General features: G+C 38.2%; 1 protein-coding gene across 8 annotated transcripts in view; it reads right to left on the reverse strand.

The window, feature by feature from the left end:
- Positions 1 to 18,723, reverse strand: part of Tomosyn (syntaxin-binding protein tomosyn) — a 991,423-nt gene that overhangs the window by 185,257 nt on the left and 787,443 nt on the right. For all 8 annotated transcript variants that reach the window (XM_067096189.1, XM_067096177.1, XM_067096169.1 and 5 more), the window contains exon 16: positions 16,500 to 16,619. In XM_067096189.1, the coding sequence (XP_066952290.1) occupies positions 16,500 to 16,619 (120 nt within the window). The remainder of the gene's footprint in view (positions 1 to 16,499; positions 16,620 to 18,723) is intronic.

Below are 18,723 nucleotides of genomic sequence, written 5' to 3' on the forward strand. Positions count from 1 at the left end.
GCCTAACGTGACATAGGCAGGCTAGGGGAACCCCACACAACTTAACCAGTTAAAAATAAATCACCATCACTAAGAATAATATATATACATAAAACAATAATAAAAGCTTGTGCTCGTGCAAGGCGCATAGCCTAACAGAGAGGAGCGACAGGGTAAGTAAACAATAAAACTGTATCTGGCGCTCCCCCACAAAACTAAATCAAAGCAATAAAGACTGATAGCACCAGCACGTCACACTATAATAATAATGTAGCTAAGACTGTCAAAGCGGAAAACATCCTGGGGAGAAACCTAAGCGGGAAAATGACGGGAACCCAATTGGAGGAACCCCGATATGCGGTTCGACAAACCGAAACAACCCGGCCAGGAAACGCCAACAGGATGAATTCTAGGGGAATAATGATAAGAAATGTAAACAACAAAGAGAAGCCCCAAACAGAACAAGCTGGGTGGGCGAATCTCGCGGTCAACATGACTGATGGGGGACGCCACGGCATCATAACAACAACCACGAATAATATTAAGATACGGGTTGAAACAGCCAAACTTATTATAAAAACCCCACAATAAGATGGTACTTAACTTGGTGACGATAAACTTGCTGGAAGACATGCTGATAAGCAGGAAAAACAGCCAAAAGCACGAGCACAAAAATATGAGTGCACAAAAATCACGTGCTAGAAATGGAATGAGTTCAGATGGCGCTGGAGTCGCCGCTTGGCGGGCGGGTGAGTGTGGGAGCTGGTACGGCTCCCCGCTCTTCCCGGGGGTTTTGATATGGGGATGTCTATCGAGTGTGGCTCTGTGGTTGTGATTCTTTCACTCACCCTTGGTTATAACGACGTCTTCAATATAGAAGACGCTCGATCTGGGGGTAGTAACTCCAGCATTCCTGAAAGCTTTTTTCTCTGGTATATTTAGCAATATTTATACCTAGAAATTCATGTTAGTATGGAATTTCACCGGGTGACACGGGGCCGAGCTCAGAAAAATGGTCTTCAAGATGCATACATCACCAAAACAGTGTCTTACAAAGCAATATTACGACAAAAATTTTTTAGGAAATAGAAAATTACAATTTATGTTCTTAATGATTCATGATCAGGAGCACTCGCTCAAAAAGGTGAAAGGAAAGAATGAGCTTTTGTCTTTATTTCAAGACCTGATCACAGTAACAAAAAGGAGAAGAGTACAATGCTGCAACATTATAGCTGCCTGGTAAAAAATACATACATAAACAAGCATAAAGATCAACTATCCAATTGCTAGTCTTTAGGTATTAACAAGGGAAGAGGCTTTTTTAACTTTTGGTTCTTTAAATATCTCAAGTTTCATAATTATCATCAACTTTATAAAATCCAGGACTGAGGTTCATAGTACTGTATTAATTTTTTTAATAAAACATGATTCTATTACTGTATTAGTCTTTCTAAACTATCTCTAGATTTATACAGTGTTGTTGTATCTTTCCAATTTTTACATGAGTAAAAATGCCCTTCCCCAGTCTTTTGAATTGCAAAGACCTGCTCCTGCAAGGCTCCCCAATACCTGGTCCATGAATAAGGTGCTTAGACTTCTGTCAGCTCCTCAATTCAGTGGCCCAATACAACTACAACTCATATGCTGCAAAAGGCAATCTTCTCGACTGCTTTGGCATCAGGAACTCGTGTTAGTGAACCTGGGCTCTCTTAGATGGGGACAATGCTAAATTACTCATACAGCTAACTGTCATTTGTAACTGTCCCCTGGCCCATCATTCTTGGCCAAGAATGAGAACCCTTTAAAGAGAAAATCCCCTATTCTAATAGGGGAACTCAATTTTTCAAATAAACCGTTATGCCCGGTTCAAGCACTTCAGGAGTGAGGGTCTGCCTTTTTCATAAGGGACACTAAAATAATTCTCAGCCCATGTAGAGAGAGTGGTTTGTTTGTGCTGAGGTGTAGGAAAATTTGACCATCCGGGATGTTTGCTAGGTCATGGCAACCATCCCAGATAGTCCGATTTTCCGACACCCTAGCACAAACAAACCACTCTCTCTACATGGGCTGAGAATTACTTTAGTGTCCCTTATTAAAAAGGCAGACCCTCACTCCTTTCCTAAGTTGCATAACATGGCTTTCTTTGGGAATGTTTCTTAAGAAGAAGCCTCTGAGTGTACAGGGTGGTCCTCAGAAACAGCATTTCTAAAACGTTACTGCCATGAGCTCGAACAAATTTGACTGCACTGTGTATCAGTAGGTGGTAAGGTAAGTCCCAACTCTATAGGCGCTTCAGCAGAAAACCATAGTTCTTCCCGATGTGCTGGTTATGCTAAGATATTGCTGGGAAAGGTGCAACAATACCATGACCAAACCCAGCATATTTAGGCAAGTCACTTTAGAACTATATCTTAATATTTATAAGTTCCCATTTAGTTTCATGTTCTTTGTTACCAAACCCTATGGGTATCTGGAATAAAGTGTTAACCTTACTAAGTTCTAGATTTTCTAGGATTAGTTTCATTTGTTAACAGAGTTCCAGGAAGGGGCTAATTGATGTACTGTACTTGTGTCGTCGTTGGTAGATTTTTATTCAGACTAAAAAGAAGTGGGAATAATGAACATTGCGTTGTTTACATGCAGGTGGCACCATGACTATAAGCACACTGGCCGATGCTTAAGGTATGCTCATCCTTTCGCAATATTCTCAATGATAAGAAATCAGATATTTCTCCCAGCTCTCGTATTTCAACTTGTTGGCTCAATTCTTTCTTAAACCAATCAATGTCTTCTTTCTTTCCCCACACGGCAATGTCATCCACATAAAGTCCGACATACACTTTCCTTTCTTGATGATAGAATAGGCAAGGGTCACCAACTGATGAGTTGAACTTTATGTCTATAAAGATTTTCTTGATCTTACGGTACCATTCTTGTCCTGATTGTTTCAAACCGTAAAGGCACTTCCTCAGCTTGCATACCATCCTACTCGTGTCAACATCAAAACCCTCGGGTTGCTCTAGGTATACTTCTCATTGACATCACTATTGATGTAGGCAGATATTATGTCGATATGCTCACACCTCAGTTCCTTCTCCACTCCCACAGCGAGCATCAACCAAATGGTTTTTCTTTTGATCACAGGGAAGTAGGTTTCCAGGTAGTCAAAGCCACATCTCTGAGCAAATCCCTATGCAACTAACCTGGCTTTGTACATTGTAGGTTTGCCACTAACATCAGTCTTCAGTTTGAACTTCCATGTTGACCCAATGACTTTGGTTGGTGGCCTTGGTACGACCTCCCATGTTTCTTAATCTCTTCTCCCATAACATATTTCCATCTTTATGCTTGGGGAATAGCTAGGGCTTCTTTGGCACTCTTTGGTTCGATGATAGTGGTCTCCTCATCTAGCTTAACCACTAAACGCTCAGGGTCGTCTTGACATTCTTGGCACTGACATTTCTTTGGTTTAGGCACTCTCGCGGACTGCCGCAGGACTGTGACTTCTTGGACTTCAGTTTCTTCATCTTCAGGCAGCACTGGAATTTCTTTAAAGGCAGAAATCTGCTCATTGTTTACGTCGCCATGCCCGTCATCTTCACCGCCTTCCTTGTCCAGACTGTCTCCCTTCTGCTCCCGTTTTTTCTCTGTTTCCTCCTCGGAGTCTGACTCGCCTGAGAGTTGTAGATGGTCTGTCTTCTGCTTCTCCTGGTCACTGGAATCTTCTTTCTTCTTCCATGGGAAAACATCTTCACGGAATACAACGTCCCTTCTGATTATTACCCTTCCGGTCTCTGTGTTCCAAAGCCTGTATCCATCCTTTGTTTCCTCCTGATAACCAAGCATGATACACTCAACAGTCTTGCTATCAAGTTTGTTTCTGACTTCTCTCATGGCCTGAGCTCTGCATCCAAAGGGTCTCGTGTTCATAATCACTCCTCGTGAGTTCCTTTCCTGTTGCCAGTTCCAGAGGTATTTTAAAATCGATGGCACTGCTCAGCGCCCTGTTCCAGTTGTAGGCAGCAGTTGACACAGCTTCAGCCCACAGTCTCTTGTCAGCTCCAGTTTCAGATGATATGGTCCTCACCAATTCCATAAGTACCCGATTTTGTCGTTCCACTCTCCCGTTCTGCTGTTTACAGTAAGGCACACTCCTTTCATGCACTATTTCGTTTGCAGCCAGATAGTTGTCCAACTGCTCTTTGCCAGAGTATTCCACTCCGAAGTCAGATCTAATTTTCTTCAGGGTGTGGCCTGTGAGATTCTCCATCTTGGTCTTGTACTGAATGAGTCTAGACAATGCTTCATCCTTAGACTTCATTGGCATTAATGTCAGATACCTGGAGTAATCATCTGTAAACACAATAGCATAAATGGACCCACCAAATGAAGGGGTGTTAAAGGGTCCCATAACATTGGTGTGCACTAACACCAAAGGTTTAGATGCTCTTGATGTACTTGCAGGAAAAGGCATCCTTGTCATCTTCCCCTTGATGCATGCTTCACATTTTCCACATTCTTCTTTCTTGATGTTAGCCAGAACTAGACTTTTCTTCAAAGTGTCAGAGTTGAGATGACCCATTCTTTGATACCTTAGTGGGCAAGGCCACAGTAGCTCCCCCATTATCTTTACTAGGCCAATCCAGATTCATAATGTACATCTTCCCCTTCTTCATAACAACGAAAAGTTCAATGCCACCCTTGGCTGCCTTTGCTAGGTAGCCTACGAATAATACCGAAGCACCCTTGGCAGTGATCTGTTGTACAGACACCAGACTGCAGTACAGGTTAGGGACATACATCACTTCCTGAAGCACAATCTTGCATTTGGCTTGAATCACGATTACCCCAATCCCTTCCACTGAAAGTCTATGTCCATCACCAATTTTCACAGAACCCTTGCATAGCAGGTTGATGTCCTTAAACCTCTTAATGTCACAGCACATATGATCTGATGCACCCGAGTCCAGAAACCACTTTCCCACCAATGATTTTGACATGTAGGCGTGTGCATCTGCTTTGGCACATAGGAGCACTACTTCTACTTCTTCAAATTCAGCTACAGAAACCTTGGCATCCCCTTTCTTGGTGTGTTCCTCCTTGAACTTATTCCAGATTGGGCATTCCCTCGTCTTGTGTCCGGGCTCCTGGCAGGTGTGGCACTTCATTTTACTATCACCAAAGGTGACCTGCTTCTGAGGCTGCTGATTCTGCTTCTGCTTAGAATGCTGTTTACCCATTGCCTTTAATGCTACAGGTTGTTCTTTGCTTGATGTCACCCTGCTGTGCAATGCTAATTGTTTTTCTTCCATCACACGCTTGCTCTTCACATTTCTTGATGTGAGCCTATCCAGATCACCCTCGAAGGATCTCACAAAAGTGTCATACTCCATGAGTGGCAGCCCAAGTAGCAAGAAAGCAGCAAAGCAAGTGTCACTTATTGGAATGCCGCCCATTCTCACCTTTTGAATCAACTCGTGCATCTTGGAAATGTAATCTGCCACTGGCATTGATGGCACTTTATCCAACCTAGCCATTTCCTTGAAAAACAGCATGGTGTGAAAAATTCCAAATTTGCCATACATTTCCTTGAGTGTGTCCCACACTTTCTTTGCGAATTTGAATTCACCAACATCGTAGAGAGTGGAGCTGTGCAGCGCCTCGATAATGACTCCCGGAGCTCGGCGACTGACTCTGGCTTGTCCTTGGTTGAACTCTGCCAAGGCGTCTTCTTCATTCTCATTACCATGGACGTCATTCTCAAACCCAGGGTCAATGGCATTCCAACAGTTCTTGTCAATCAGTCTTGCTTCGATCCTCTTCGACCAAGGGTAGTAGTTTGCCCCGTCACACTGCAGAAGGATTTTCTTGGAGGTCTCTTCCCTTTCTTCATATTTGGCCATCTTGAGGTTACTTTAAGGGAAACTTAGGCAAGCACTTTCTTCAATCTAGACAATATCAAACTTTTCAATCAATCCCGCCCCATAACCTGTTAACCTTAACCTTACTAAGTTCAAGATTTTCTAGGATTAGTTTCATTTGTTAACAGAGTTCCAGGAAGGAGCCGATTGATACGCTTGTGTTGTCGTCGGTAGATTTTTATTCAGACTAAAAACAAGCGGGAATAACGAACATGTTGCGTTGTTTACACGCAGGTGGCACCACGACTGGCCAATGAGAAAATGAAATACCAAAGAAAACTGACATACAAGTGATGAGTGCAACGCCACTAACATAACATGAACAGTATAAATCATAATATGCTAACATAAAGAACGTGGTTATAACTTCTGTCTTAACCTTGGACCAAAATTTTATCTAGGTTGTTGGGATTGAATTTTAAGAGCTAAGCCATTTTGTCACCTGTCAATTTCTTTTGTAAGCTCCTTTGAGGATGAACAGCAGCTACACTATCAAAAAACAGGTTTTGACCTAAGAAAAACCTATTTTTGGTAGCCACTGTAAATCCTCAAACCCACCAACTCTCCCTGACAAAAAGGCATGGAACTGGGGTGAACAATTATCCTGCATAGACCTGAAAAAGAGTTCAGTAATGAGGGGAAAGTGCCAACGTAGAATGCGTTGTTGCTAAAACAGATGGCCGATGTAAGTGTTGTTGCCACATCTGAGTGTAAAGGATAAGAAATGAACCTGGGGTAGTCATTGTAGACAAAGAGATAGGCCCATCTTGTCTTAGTCCTTATATTCTATCATTGTCTCAACGTGCACTGCACTGGCCAAGACCAACTAGAAGGCAATTCTTTGAAATCAATTGGTCTGTCTTATAGTCCTCTAGGGGATCAAGAGAGTAACTCCTTTGAGGACACAGCAGCTACCAAATTAGGTTTTTCCTGCTTAAAAACCTGTTTAATTGTTTGGATACTTACTTATTGTTAAGATAGCGTATACAGTGGACCCACTTTTACATGCTTCACTTTTTTGTGATTCACTTTGTTGTGGATTTTTGTGGAACATATCTTTTGATTTTACGTGGGAAATTTCACCAATTAGCGAATTTTTCTATGGACCGTATCTCTAAAATGATCACTAATTCGCTTTTTTTTGTAGAGCAACATCATATATTCACTAATTACTGTATTTCTTCATTAAAGGATATGTATACTGAGAGAGAGAGAGAGAGAGAGAGAGAGAGAGAGAGAGAGAGAGAGAGAGAGAGAGAGAGAGAGAGAGAGAAACTGATGTGTTTTACATTGTAGTCTAAGCACAGTATAGTAACTAGCTAGGGACGAGACTTGACAAGGGCAGTTAAACTATAGCTGGGGAGGAGAGTACGAAAGTGTTGCCTACGTATGAAATTCGGATTTTAAATATTTTTATGGTGATTATAGATGAAACATCAACAGTGATCAAATATTCTCTTGTGTACTGTTATAATAAGTGTGATAATCATAGTCAACTAAACTTGTCATGAAAAACGGTACAATAAATCAGACAAAGCAAAAAATATGGCAACACGTACGCACTCATTTGTAGTGAACTTCCTAAGTTTATTTATTTTTGTATTTTTTTATGTTGTTTATGGCACAGTAATTGATATTTCATTAAAGGTTATGTTTAGTACAGTACTAATATACAATAGAGAGAGAGAGAGAGAGAGAGAGAGAGAGAGAGAGAGAGAGAGAGAGAGAGAGAGAGAGAGAGAGAGAGAGAGATTCTGTGGTCGAATTTGCTACTGGTGTTGAGTTGCCTAAATATGAAATTCAGATTTTAAATATTTTTAAGGTGATTAGATCAATATAATACAGTATACCAAATGGACTCTAAGTGAAATAACATTTTATTGATATTTTGCCATTTTTTCATTAAAAGAGAGAGAGAGAGAGAGAGAGAGAGAGAGAGAGAGAGAGAGAGAGAGAGAGAGAGAGAGAGAGAGAGAGAGAGAGAGAGAATGATGGGACAAGAATTTTTTAATAAATTTATGGGAGATGGTGAGGACTAATCACATAAACCAAGAACTTACCGTACTAAATAATTTTTTTATCATAAATGTATTTGTACTTCATCAAGAAAATACTAACATAACTAAACAAACCTGGCATTCTGTCTGGAGGAAAGTGTCCTGTCATTCTAAACTACCCAGGTATTTTCAATATGCTCTATACAGTAGTACTATCCTAAAATATGTACTGTACAGTAAATATTTCAAAACCATCTTACAACACAGTAAAATATCAATAAAATTCGCAAACATTATATTTAATACAGCAGATGATGCACAGAGTTGCGTTAGGCAAAAGAAAATGTGCGTGTCTGAATTATAAGGGATATTTAAAAGTAACTGTTGTAGGTGGGTACATAATGTTGTAATATGACTCTGAAATGATATTGGGGTGTTTTGGGATGATAGTTTGGGGTATATTTTTGTTTAAACTTTCAATTTGGGTGATGAACTGTTAAAATAGGCAGTTAGCATTTTAATCTATGGGGTACAGGGTATTTGGCAGTTATAAGCATTTTTAGAGGGGATTTTGCATTTCCGCAGTAGGTTCTGGAATCTATCCTCATGAAAAAATGGGGGTCTACTGTATCTTTGCACCGATAGGCGTGTTGGCATTCAAACAAAAGATCACACAGCTGACCCAAGTGAATGTTTAGTACACCTGTTCTCCACCAGGTGTTTCGAATGTTTTAGCTTGTCAGAGTTCTCCCTGACAGCCCACTACAAAGCAGGGAAGTTGGGAGGGGTATACTTTAACAGTAGGTAAGTATCCAAATAATGAATTTTATTGTGAAAATCTATATTCGGGATGAATCTTACCAACTGCTAAAGACAACTGATTCCCACATTGAGAAGAGGATGGTGGGTAGTGCAGCTAAACAAAATCCTCTCAGCCAACTGCACTAAACCCATAACATTCTTATATGGAATTCCTTCTGGATCTTACTGCTGCCAAATATTGGATTCCACCCAGGGGGCAAGCCTCTCATATGTGTGAAGCCAAGAGTAACCTTAGAAAAATACCACATCAATTCACCAAGAATAAAATAGAAGTGATGTGAAGGGACCTCTGTGCCTGGGTTCAAAAGCCCCAAAAACAATTATATATACCTTTATGACAAAGACGCTCTCTTATACAATGCTCCCCAAACATCAAAACCTGGGATTTACAACAAAGAGCCTAAAAGATTGCTCTTTCTTTGGTTTAGGAAAAGACTTCACCCACTACTGGGCTTTTACTGTTTTTTGGATGCGATTCTGCATACTTAAGGCAGTTAGTGGCAAAAACCAAATTCTACTTCTGCTGTGCTACATTAACCACAACCTCGAGCAACAAATTTGTCATAAAACTATATGAAGTGGCAATCACTTTTACATTATGAATGTTTACCTTCAATAAAGGGAAAAGCTATGGAGCTAGTTTCTCATGTGCTAGCCTGATCAAATATGTCATAGAGAACATCACATTCTTTGACAGACATTCGCTAGCCTGATTAAATATGTCATAAAGAACATCACATTCTTTGACAAAGACATTCTAGGCTTTCTAAAATCACAAAATAAAAGGTTAATTTTGCCCCTTCCAGGTTTAAACTAAGTAAATTTTATTTGCCATTACAACACAGTAAAGTGTTTCCTCTTCCTTTCCCACCACAGAGGTTAATTCAGATTTCTTACAGTTCATGGAAAAACTTAGCTTTAACATCATTCTCAGCTCTAAGACAAAAAAGACATAGTACAGTATTTCCTTTACAGCAGCCTTGTAGGAGAATGCTTGCAATAAACTTATTCCGCTGATAGTGCTAACAAAAACAGTGTTTCATAGTAAATACTTAAATGGAACTGATTCCAGAGGCTCAAAGGGATCTAATGATAAAATTTTAGAACTCTGTCTACATTCTAAAGATGGACTGATACTGAGTTCTAGGAGCTTCAATCCCAACACCTTCAGGTACTGATCATTACCCAGATCCAGCTAGTCCTTTTTTGCTAACATTTGTATGGACCATGTCGAAACACAACCTTTACCAGTCATTAAAAATCATAACTGCACAAAACACAGTAATAAGGAAAGTATGGAAATTTAACCACTAAAGTATACAGTGAAAAATTCTTAATATATATCTATGAAAACGAAGAAACTTTGATGTCTACAGGGGTACAGCTGCTGAAAATTCCTCTTGAACAGCACCCGTAGCAATACACAAACCACTGCTTCTAATACAAAGCCAATAGTTGTTTCTCCACTTGATCAAGGATAGAATCCAAAATACCTTAGAAAACCCCTTGTTGGGAGGAGACAGTTGAGCATCTCCAAGCAGTTAAGTGAAGGATGCGGAAGTTTAGTGGAACCACAAGGAATTTGGTAGTTTGACTCAATATTTCTGAAACATAAGAATATGAGAGAGATCTACTCATAGATCCAGAAAGTCCGAAAATCATTTCATCTGAGGCCACTATGACTTTGCAGTACAGTAGTCAACAAGCAATTCTTGTACTAGAAATGCCTTCAATACTTTCCTTACTGTTGATAAAGGGTGAAAGCATGTGTATTTTTGGGCCAAACTTGAAGAATCACATCCACTGCTCAAGCCTGGGGGTCCTGAAAGGATAAGCAGCAGACTGGTCAGTCCTCTTCATCTGCATACTAATAAATCCAAATTTTGAGCACTCCCCAATTCCACAATGACTGGCAGATTTCCGGATATAATGACCCCTCCATAAGCACAAACTGTCCTTCCTGAATCCTCGATCGCCAAAACACTGTCTTCCCTGGAATTAACTGGAGAACCAATACTATGTTGTTGATTTTTGCCCAAAAGAATCAGTCTTTCCGATATAACTTTGTTTCTGATCAAGTGTTTACAATGTTGAAACTCTTCCATATAGCCAAGAGTTTGAGCTCTTGAGGATGACCACCAGGAATCTCAGATGGTCTCTCCATCACTCTAACCTCCCTCTAAGGTTTACTGGGTGTAGTGCTGACCATGGTGTTGTGTCACAACACCTGTCATAACTCTTTGTTTTGTGTTATGACAGTTATGACAGAGGGAAAAAACAAAAAAATCTGGATATAGGTTTAAGAAACACTTTTTAACTCATAGTTTCGGTATCCCTCCTACAGAAACTGGTGACAATGATGGTCCTGGATTTGCTTAAAAGATAAATGAATGTTTGCTGTAAGTTACAATCTGTTATGCCAAACCACACTGTAACTGTGCCTGATTATTCTGACAAATTCTCCAGTGAGGCCATGTGTCCTAACAAAGAATGCCATTACAGTACCTTGTAGGAAGCTTCCTTAAGAGCTAAAATTCTTCAAGAAGAAGCAAGAAGTGTCTATTTGTCTTCCGACAAAAAAAGCCTGCAAATTGCAAGTCTACCCTCATCCCCAGATGGAAAGTGGACTGAGGAGGTGTTAAGGAAGTTTACTGAAACTCATAATGCATACAGATTTAGCCAGACAAAGTAACAAAATACCATCGACAGAGTTGGCCAACCTGAACCGGTAGACTCAGTGGAAAAGAATTCTTGCTCCTAAAAGACAACACCATCCTCCTATGGGAAACAAATTCCTCATGAATACTTGAGGCACTCTACACGAGCCAAAACAAAGCACCATGAGCAGGAATACCTTCCCTTCAAATGCACATCAAAGGAACTTGTGCAACTTAGGATATATGTGAATACCGATGCCTGCTCCATTGGTTTCTTGTCTAATTACAACCTCCTACTGAAGATCGACATACTTATGCTGTAGATGATACAAAGGCAAGGCTATTGGAGATGATGCCAGTGGCTGGGAAAACCATAAGGAACCATAACGCCTTCAGTACCTCCACCATGTAAGATTATGCTCCTAAGCCTTTCCTAACATGCCAGAAGACCTGCAATTGGCCTAATACTGGAACCTGTGGGCTGAGCGGATCCCTGAAAAAGATATAAGACCTGTGAAAAACAGGTACGACTTTTAAAAGAGGGCCTCTCCACCCCTAACTGTGAAATTATTTAATTCTCTATTATTCTCCACCAATAATCTCCCCATATTGCCTTGAAAAGACCCAGGCTTAGAAGGTCCAAAACTTCAAGAAAAAATCAGAAAGACAAGAGCTGGTGGATTTTTAAAAAATTTGTTTGCCAGAGTATGAGAAAACTTATGAAATGCACTCTTACTGAAGGAGAAAGCTTGGATTTCTTCATATACTTAATGGGCACCGAAATACACAAAGATAACAGACTTATTCGCTATAGGGGTTCTTTCCTCCACTAAACGAGGATTAAGTGAGGCACAATGCTCCAGCAAACACTGAAAAACTGAAGGAGATTCCTCCGATTCAAAGTCTTCTTCTGCCACAGGAGGAGTTGGGGCGACAGCGTTGACTACCCGCAACAAAGCCCCAATTCAATGAAAGGGGAGACTGAGGGAAACAGTCTGAAGTGGCTCACCTGAGTCGACACCAGTCGGATGAGCAAAAAAAGACAAAGCACCACCAGGCACCAAAAAAAATGGGAAAGGTTTGGGGAAGGGGGAAGAGGCGTGACAGCAATACCCAACACCCCTGCCTCATGCAACAAAAACAACTTAACAGACAAAAGAACATTCCCAGATGACACACCCTTAAAAAGCAAGAAACATCTTTAAAACAAATAATCTATAATAGCATCTAGCTTGGAAACAACATGGTAGGATTCGAAAGAGAAACATTAAGACAGACGGAAGGATGAATTACCAATAGCCAAAGAAACGTAAAGAACGAACAGATGCATCTTGATGAGGGGAAGGATTAGCACACAAGGATTTGGAATGAGAAGTGAGATGTAGAAGAGATTGGTTGAACAATCAATTGAGATAACATAACACCAAAATACTGTAAGTACAATTCACTAGAGACACATTATCATTAATAACATGGTACTAACAACCTCATTACTAGATGCTGATGATGGTAGAAGTTGACTACTGTGCAAAGATTTACGTTTGCCAAAATGATCTTGTGAGTAATGCATTAAATGAGACTTGGAGCATGAAATACAACTGGCAGGTGAAGGAGGGCACAGAACTGGTTCCTTGGCAGTGGAAACCTTCCAACTGTCACAGGATAGTCCTAGGCTCAGGCTACAAATGGATGAGGGGACTGACACCTTGCCTCTTACAGAAGAATGCAAAAATTATCACATACTATGGCGGGACAAACCTTTTACTGACTAAAATAAGGTTTACATCCTGTTCTAACTTCTCATACTCTTTTCCTGAACTGAAAGGAGAGTGATAGGTAGAGCTAATGAGGATGTCTTAGTACTGCATTAGCTAATGGATTTCTTAGTACTGTACTAGCTAAAATATTAGCAGAGTAAAACATCACAGATTGAGTAAGGATAACTATAGACAAAGGCCTGGAAAAGGGGAGAAATGACAGGTTTATGACCTAACCTAACTATTTGCTTTTACAATCTATCTGCTTCCCTTCTTTTCCTCTATCTAATGAACTTTTAGCATAAAGTTCTTTGAAAATCCCTACATTCCTCACATCCATTCACAAGATCACACTTTATGCCTTGCAGCTGACACAATCAGTGTCTATCTATCTCAAAATTCAACATCCTGCCAACACAGTAATGAAAGCAGCAAGCAGCCAAAAGCATGCAATACCAATGGGTGCCTATACACAACGGCAGCAAGGAGAGACCGTTAGCCTAACAGCATGAAGAGATAAGCTATCTTTGACAGTGGTAAGATTCATTCCAAATAATAGCAATTAGCTTTTAGAAAAATAGTCTTGGTGCTGATAATTTCAGATTAAGCTATTTTGACTCTGGGCTGGGCTATTACATGAAGAAATGGGAAATTTAAACGTCTACTATGATCCATTATCTAAATGTAATTCTTTGGTTGTTTAAAACTCAGTCTCTCGCATTCTGTTTTTGCTGGTGATCACAGAACATCAAGATTTTGTTGGCTACCAGAGTTCTTTAGAACCTTTTAAATATTTGCAATCATGAACTCTTCATTATATGTCAATATGTGTAGCTGTGGCTTTTAGCCTTCCTAAAAATTTGGAAAATTACTTAAGAAGATATATTATACTTTTATTCCTCTGATTATTTCTTTCTGAATTTTGCTTGTACGTTATCATTCATATTTATTTATAATATATTATGCTTATTATTTTTGTGATCATATAAACTGTAAGGGGATAAATTTTCAACAGATCACAATCCTAAATTATATTTACAAATGATGGAACTGATGACTAATTTCATATTTTTGACTAATTAAATTCATCAGACCACCAAGAAGCTTTCTTAGACATTAGGTGTGCACATGGGATAAATTTATTCACTTTATTATTAACGAAATTCAAAATAGTTTGTATTTTCATTATCTCCTCTGAAAAACCATATAATGTAACTCACCTGTTTGCAAATTATACTTTTCCTATTCAACTTTACTTACATTAATGTACAAAACCCAGTAATGTACTGCATTACCAGAGGTTAATCATTACTAGAAAAATGGAGAAGGGTGAAATAGGGGATAATCTTGATTAATGTAGCTATAGCATCTGAATTAACCAGTTCTGAAAATGAGATTTGTCAGCACCACTAATCTCTTTCCCACAACATGGGCTTAACCCTTAAACGCCTACTAGACGTACCATACGTTGACTAAAATTGTCTGTTGGGTGCCAAGTGGACGTATGGTACGTCGACTAAAAATGTTTTTTTTAAATACTCGCGGAAAAATAATTATGGCCTAGTTTGCAAAAGGTTTTAAATGACGCGCCTTGAGGGATGCTGGGAGTTCACGGATCACGCTCTTGTTTTGTTTATAAGCGTCACCCAGACGCGCATGCGCGAATTTCTTCTTTCTCGCACCAGAAAGCATCAGCGGCGCATCGTCGGAGAGCGATATCTTGACGCATCCATGTTTTGCAGAACTTTGGCGAGAGTTTGCGTATTTGTGAGGCAACAGGACGTAGAATACAAAAAAAAAATAAATCATGCTTTTAGCTTTTACCATTTTTGAAATATTTTCATATAAATAACAATAAATAGAAAAAAAATCAACCTTCGGTCAACTTTAACTCGATCGAAATGGTAAAAAAATGCAATTGTAAGCTAAAAAACTTACAGTCTAGTAATATTCAATCAATTTCCTTCATTTTGAAATAATTGGAAAGTCTCTAGCACAATATTTCGATTTATGGTGAATTTTTGAAAAAACTTTTTTTACGTCCAAGCATTGCATGAATTCATGCATCATTTTGTGATAATATTTTCTCTGTGTTGCTTTAATCGTTGTACAATCTGTTATATACCAAAATCATCACAATTTAGTGTACAATACAACTAAAAAAAAGTAACTCATTACCTTTAACCGTTTTGCTTACAGCGCGATTTGTATACAATTATATGTTTTTTTTTTCGCTGTCATATATTCCAATATTTATATATGATAATGATATTTATTTTCATTTCTGATGGTTGCATACTAAACTTCAGGCAATGAGAAAAAAAGGAGCCAAAAATGAACTCTTAATCTTAAAAACTAAGCGTGCTGTGATTTTTTGAAAAAAACTTTTTTTCCGCTTCAGCGCTAGCTCCTGAACGCCGCCGGCATACAGGAGACGTTTTTGTAAATAGAGGCTCGGCGTTTAAGGGTTTAGAGTCTCAAGGGAGTTCAAAAACCCTATACTAGAAGCCTACATCTGAATACTCACTCCATTTTCACTGGCACATCCATAAATCAAAAATAAGTATTCATGCTCACTTCCTTAATCTCACCTGCTCATCAAAAAATGACTTACGGGCTGCTCTATGAGCAACAACCCATGCTGGCATAAAGTCAGCTCAATCAACAACAACAACAACAACATACATCTGAACATTCAAGATATATGGAAGCCAATAGGAATTCAACATAATTTTCAGACTAAACTAGGCCATGTTTTACACTTACCACTCAACTTGATTATACAACATTCACCCGCAAATTACATTACAGTACTTCCAAAAACGCAGTCAAATGTAAAACCACAAAAGTTATTTGCCTGAAAGGTACTAATTTTAATTCTAGATATAATAAACTGATAGGCTGCTAAGTCATGTAATAGGTATTGTATTGTTAGTGTTGCATTGCAGACTCTACAGATGAGAATTGTGCTATGTGGAGCAGTCATTAAATATTCTTGGATCAAATGAGAGACCAATCTGAACATTAAACAAATTTCTTTACTATGACTGTTTAAGAAAAAAAAAAAAAATACCATAACGTGGGGTAATTTATTCTTAACTAATATTTTCCACTAGAGCTAGTCTTCATATAACGGTTACTACTCATGGATGACACAGTTAAGGCTGTTTCATCAGAATTCCCTTCTCCTTTAATGCAAACATTTGATGAGGCAATATCTGTCATCATTTATACTAACCTTTTATGACAAAAGAAAATTTAATTTTTAAATTTAATTGTTAAACAAAATAAAAACTTGGCCACAATTCTAAAAAAAACTTATATATCATTTCTGGAGTCACAACAGAGTCTAACGGACATACTTACCACTTGGAATAACTGTAGCTGGTGTTGATAATCTTGTTTCTAAGGGAGGTATAGAAACCATAACTTGAATAACAGAACCTAAACTCGTACCAACCCATAACGTTGGTGCCATCTGTGAATCTGAAAATGGTTGAACATAAAAATTTAAAACACTGGACTTAACTTCAGTCACACTTCATAAGTCAGCATATGATAAAAGTCCCTTGAAAGTATTCTATGATTGGTATGTATATGGTCCAGATAAGATGCAAAGATTAGGGAACAATTTCTGCTGCATGCCATGACCTTAAAAGGTAAAAAAAAAATGATTACTGTACCTATATAACTTGTGTTCTCTCATTATGTGAAAAGTGACCTAAAGTTGTCACATCTGAACTCATGCAGTAAATAAATAATACAACAGCTGAACTAGCCCAGTTAAATAATATTCTCAGTTCTCATTAAGCTGGTCCAAATTATGTCTGAATATATAATAATTATCATATTCTAGTAAACCACATTTCCTTAAAACTTACTGAATAGAATTTAAAGCTTGAAGATCAAGCAAAATTTTTTGAGGAATTTGCTTCAATGATTTGTTATTTAGTGATGGCTGAAATTATCTCATATATGTTTCACTTTATGTTAAATCACATTCACTACATGTGGGAGTAGCAAAATTAAGCTATAAATCAAAATATCCAATGAGTAGATGAGTGTAACAAATTTGAAGAGAAAATTACTTGAGAACAGAGATTTCTGGAATTATGAAATCTTGCACAGGGTTTCATTTCTCTTAAAAAGTTACTATTTAGGTTGCTCAATTCATTAAGTCTGTCTTTTAATAAGGATTATGACTTTCGCTCTCATAAATGGCTATATCAACCAATTTTTATACTTTGGGTGTTGTGTCTTAACAGGGAAAAAAATATATCTATATGATTAAACCAATAGCTACACCAACATGAACAGAGATCCATTATATTTAAACATATCTGATGTACATGAGGGCTTTTATGACAACAGTTCTGTAGTTTCAGTGGCCCTTTAAGAGTCATGGAAAATTATCATTCTTTGGTGACATACTTTATATTTACAGTATGTTCTTACTAGATGAATATATTAAAACAAGTTATGCTGTGAAAAAATGTATTGTTAGATAATGAGAAATGGTGTGTTTCGTTGTCAAATGAAAACATCCCAAACCAAAAGATTTGGCCTGTCAATATAAACTGCATAGTATAGATATTTATGTACCGAATATTCTTTTTCCTTGTGTTTATGATGTTCAGTGGAGTTCTAATATGGGAAGAAGCATAATATTCAGATTTTTTTATTCAAAGTACATTAACTCTCACTGGATATTACTGTAGTTAGTTACCGCAGATGGTTTAACCACATCACACAACAACAAACTATCTAATACGTTTGGCCCAAAAAATTAATTAGCTTCAATCCTATACAACACAGCTTTATTAAAACAATGCTATGTAGATTGAAATTGTTGAGGACGAACAAAATTTCTTTAAGGATTTGTACCCAATACAGTACTTGCCATTTACCTTTGAGTGAATGAATGTAATTCACGCAAAATCTGTACTACTGTTTACACTGCATTAGATTCTCTACAGATGGGGGCTAAATCATGAGGGGCTGTCATTCAATAACCAAGTGTTAAAGAGATAAGAGAATTGATGTTGGTGATATGAATGCAAAAGTTGGGAACAATGAATGTATGGAGGATGTAATAGGAAGGGAAGGCCTGGGAGAGACTGTAAACAAATATAAGATGCAATTTATTAGTTTTTGGGCTGCAAATAAGTTGGCATTTGAAAGTACATATTCTTTATCGAACAAAGTAACATACATTAATACAATTGGACATCTCCAGATGAAAATTTGCAAAATTAAATAGATCACAACTATTAACAGAGAGAAAAAATGCAAAGGAATCTTAGGACAATATGGAAAAAGAACACAAAGAAATCTTAGGACAACAGAGAAAAAGAACCCTGAGGAATGTTAAGAGCTTGTCCTTGCCACATTAAAGCCAAAATTAAAAGTGCCGAACAAAAAAATTTGACAAAGAGTATTTGATACTGCAAAGCCTCTAGAAGATGAATATTTTCAGGCTTTTACAATTAAATGTCAAAATTGATTTCCAGTTCTGAAAACCACCTGGAACAGAAGTTGTAGACAAAAGCAAAAGGTACATGAAGCCAAATTACAGAGAGGGAGATGATGC

Source organism: Macrobrachium rosenbergii, chromosome 4 (assembly GCF_040412425.1).
Source record: "Macrobrachium rosenbergii isolate ZJJX-2024 chromosome 4, ASM4041242v1, whole genome shotgun sequence".
NCBI classification, from domain to species: Eukaryota; Metazoa; Arthropoda; class Malacostraca; order Decapoda; family Palaemonidae; genus Macrobrachium; species Macrobrachium rosenbergii.